The sequence below is a fragment of the Grammomys surdaster genome, unplaced genomic scaffold, assembly GCF_004785775.1.
Source record: "Grammomys surdaster isolate TR1022 unplaced genomic scaffold, NIH_TR_1.0 125982, whole genome shotgun sequence".
NCBI lineage: Eukaryota > Metazoa > Chordata > Mammalia > Rodentia > Muridae > Grammomys > Grammomys surdaster.
Window position 1 is genome coordinate 1,470,165 of NW_021620798.1, and position 2,485 is coordinate 1,472,649.

The window sequence follows — 2,485 nt, forward strand, 5'->3', positions numbered from 1 at the left end:
GGGTGGCATCATGGGGCTGTACTGCAGGCCGGCCATGTCGTAGCGATGCATCTGCGGCAGCGCGGGCGGCGGCGGCGGGCTGCTCATGCTTGGGGGCTGCGCGTAGCCCAGCTGCTCCTGCACGAGCGAGTAGGCGCCGTTGGCCCAGCCGTTCACGTGCGTGTACGTGTCCAGGCGCTGGCCCACGCCCACCGGGCTGTTGGCGGCGGCGGCGGCGGCGGCAGCGGCGGCGGCGGCGGCGGCGCCCGGGGGCAGGAGGCCGCCCGGCAGCGAGTACTTGTCCTTCTTGAGCAGCGTCTTGGTCTTGCGGCGGGGCCGGTACTTGTAGTCCGGGTACTCCTTCATGTGCACCGCGCGCAGTCGCTTGGCCTCGTCGATGAACGGCCGCTTCTCTGCGTCGGTCAGCAGTTTCCAGTCGGCGCCCAAGCGCTTGCTGATCTCGGAGTTGTGCATCTTGGGGTTCTCCAGGGCCATCTTGCGCCGCTGCCCGCGGGACCACACCATGAAAGCGTTCATGGGTCGCTTGACACGGTCCTGGTCGCTGCCCCCGCCACCGCCGCCGCCGTTCGCGCCCCCGCTGCCCCCGCTGCCTGCGTTCGCGCCGCCGGCTGGGTTCTGGTTACTCTTGACCACAGCGCCGGGAGCTGCGGGGCCACCGGTGGCCGCGGCTGGGGTGGGTGGCCCCACGGGATTCTTGAGTTCAGTCTCCAGCAGGCTGTACATCGCCGGGGCGGGAAGGAGGTGCGCCAGCGTGGCGGGAGGAGAAGGCGCTCCGGGGGCTGGAGCGGCCACGGTGAAAAGGCCCGGGGACTCCGTCGGAGTGGTGCTCGGGGGCCGGCGGGCCGACAGCTCGGGCGGGAAGGGCAGGCTTGTTGAAGGGCTCCGGGCGAAGTCGGCGGGAACGCGCGGGGTTCTCTCACCTGATGCGTTCTCTCGAGCTGGTCGCTTTCGCAGCCTGCCCGGGAAGCCGGCCCGGCCCCTTATATACCTGCTCAGATCCGGGAGGGTTGGGGCTCGGTCCGCCCCCTCACCACCCGTGGGCCTCGTGATTGACAGGCTCGCCGTGATGAGTCCTGGCCAATCAACACCGAGCCCCCTGTGGCCCAGCTTGGAAAAAAAAGTTCGGGGAGCCCTTTCGTTCACCCTCCAGACCCCTCTCGGGTCGAGTGACGTGATGATAGTTATTCAGGAGGCGGGAGTCCCTGAGACCCGCTCCGAGACCACCAATTAGGGTCTCAAAAAGTTTGAAAGAACGAGAAACCGGAGGAGGTGAGGGAGGAGGGGGGGAAGAGGGCCCCCGAGCAAGACTGGGGGGGGGGGAGGGGCAGAGGAGCGCCCACGGGGTTCAGAAGACAACTTTGCAGACCGGACTAGGCTGATCAGCGCCTCATCTCATGGCCAATCTGGAAAGCTCCCCGCCCGCCTTCTGCACGGAGGACCTCCAACCCCTGTGGTTGCCAGCACTAAGGACACTGGGGACCTCTAGCAGTCCAGGCATGCTTGGGACATTCAATGCGTAACGGAGGTGCGCTAGGCTGAGCCTCTGAGAAGCCCTCCTTGGAATTAATGGTAGCCGGCTGCCTGAACCCTCCACCCCGGGGGCCAATGCGTCCAGGACAGAGAGAGGGGGCGGGAGCCGGGGCGCACGAGTGCGAGTGCACCTGGCAGTGAGGCTCCACGGGGGGTTTGCGAATGCGAGTGGCGAGCGGCCTCGGCCTGTGCCTGGGGGAGGCGCTCGCACGTAGCTCCCGGGGAGCGGGTTTGGGACGCCAAGGGCGAAGGAGCCTCCACTTTTTCGCTCCGGGCCCCTACTTAGAGGCCCCTTTTTGTCTCTGCTGTCTGGCCATTTCGGGTTTTCCAGTCCGATGCTCCTGAGGGGGAGGGTCGGGCCCCTTGGAAAATCCGTTTTCATGGCAACACGGAGCCTCTCGCAGTAAAAGAAAAGTTTGGGGGGGCGGGTGGCCGGAGCTGAGCCTAGGCCTTGCTCCGGGTGCACCGCCCCTCCTCCGACCGCGCACCTGCCGCGACCGCTGCGAGCGGCTCTCGGCACGCAGCCTCGCCGCTCCCCCCCCCCCCCCCCCCAGCAGGCTGTGCTAGCAGACTCTGCTTCTTTTTTCTTGTTTTACAGCCTTTCTGACCGAAGGCTGGAGAAGCAGAGTGAGACCTTCAGGCACTTTGTCGGGTTATCTGCCAAGGACTACCATCTAGAGAAACCTCGGCTGCCAGGAGAGGGAACCTGGACATTCTCCTCTGCCAGCTCAAGCAAGTGGCATGGCATTTGAAAACTCTTGAAGCCCTCTGAGGCGGCTGGAGGGAATAGGGAGCCATCTGGGCAGATGTGGCAGAAACCGGAAAAAAAAAAGTGTCCGCGCAGTATTGGATTCCCGCCTCTCCTTTAGCTTGGGGGAAAGGTGGGAAACCTAAAGAAAACCACAAGCGTGTGTGTGTGTGTGTGTGTGTGTGTGTGTGTGTGTGTGTGTGTGTG

The 2,485-nt window shown here is 65.1% G+C and overlaps 1 protein-coding gene and 1 long non-coding RNA gene across 2 annotated transcripts in view; one reads left to right on the plus strand and one right to left on the minus strand.

The window, feature by feature from the left end:
* Sox3 (SRY-box 3) overlaps positions 1-984 on the minus strand; it is a gene marked incomplete at its 5' end in the record, with an annotated part of 1,673 nt that extends 689 nt beyond the window's left edge. The window contains one exon of the mRNA XM_028754134.1: positions 4-984. Within this exon, the coding sequence (XP_028609967.1) occupies positions 4-984 (981 nt within the window). The remainder of the gene's footprint in view (positions 1-3) is intronic.
* Positions 985-1,170: 186 nt separating this feature from the next.
* The window catches only part of LOC114609749, a 4,364-nt gene continuing 3,049 nt past the window's right edge, over positions 1,171-2,485 (plus strand). The window contains exons 1-2 of the long non-coding RNA XR_003709574.1: positions 1,171-1,269; positions 2,129-2,411. This is a non-coding gene — a long non-coding RNA (uncharacterized LOC114609749). The remainder of the gene's footprint in view (positions 1,270-2,128; positions 2,412-2,485) is intronic.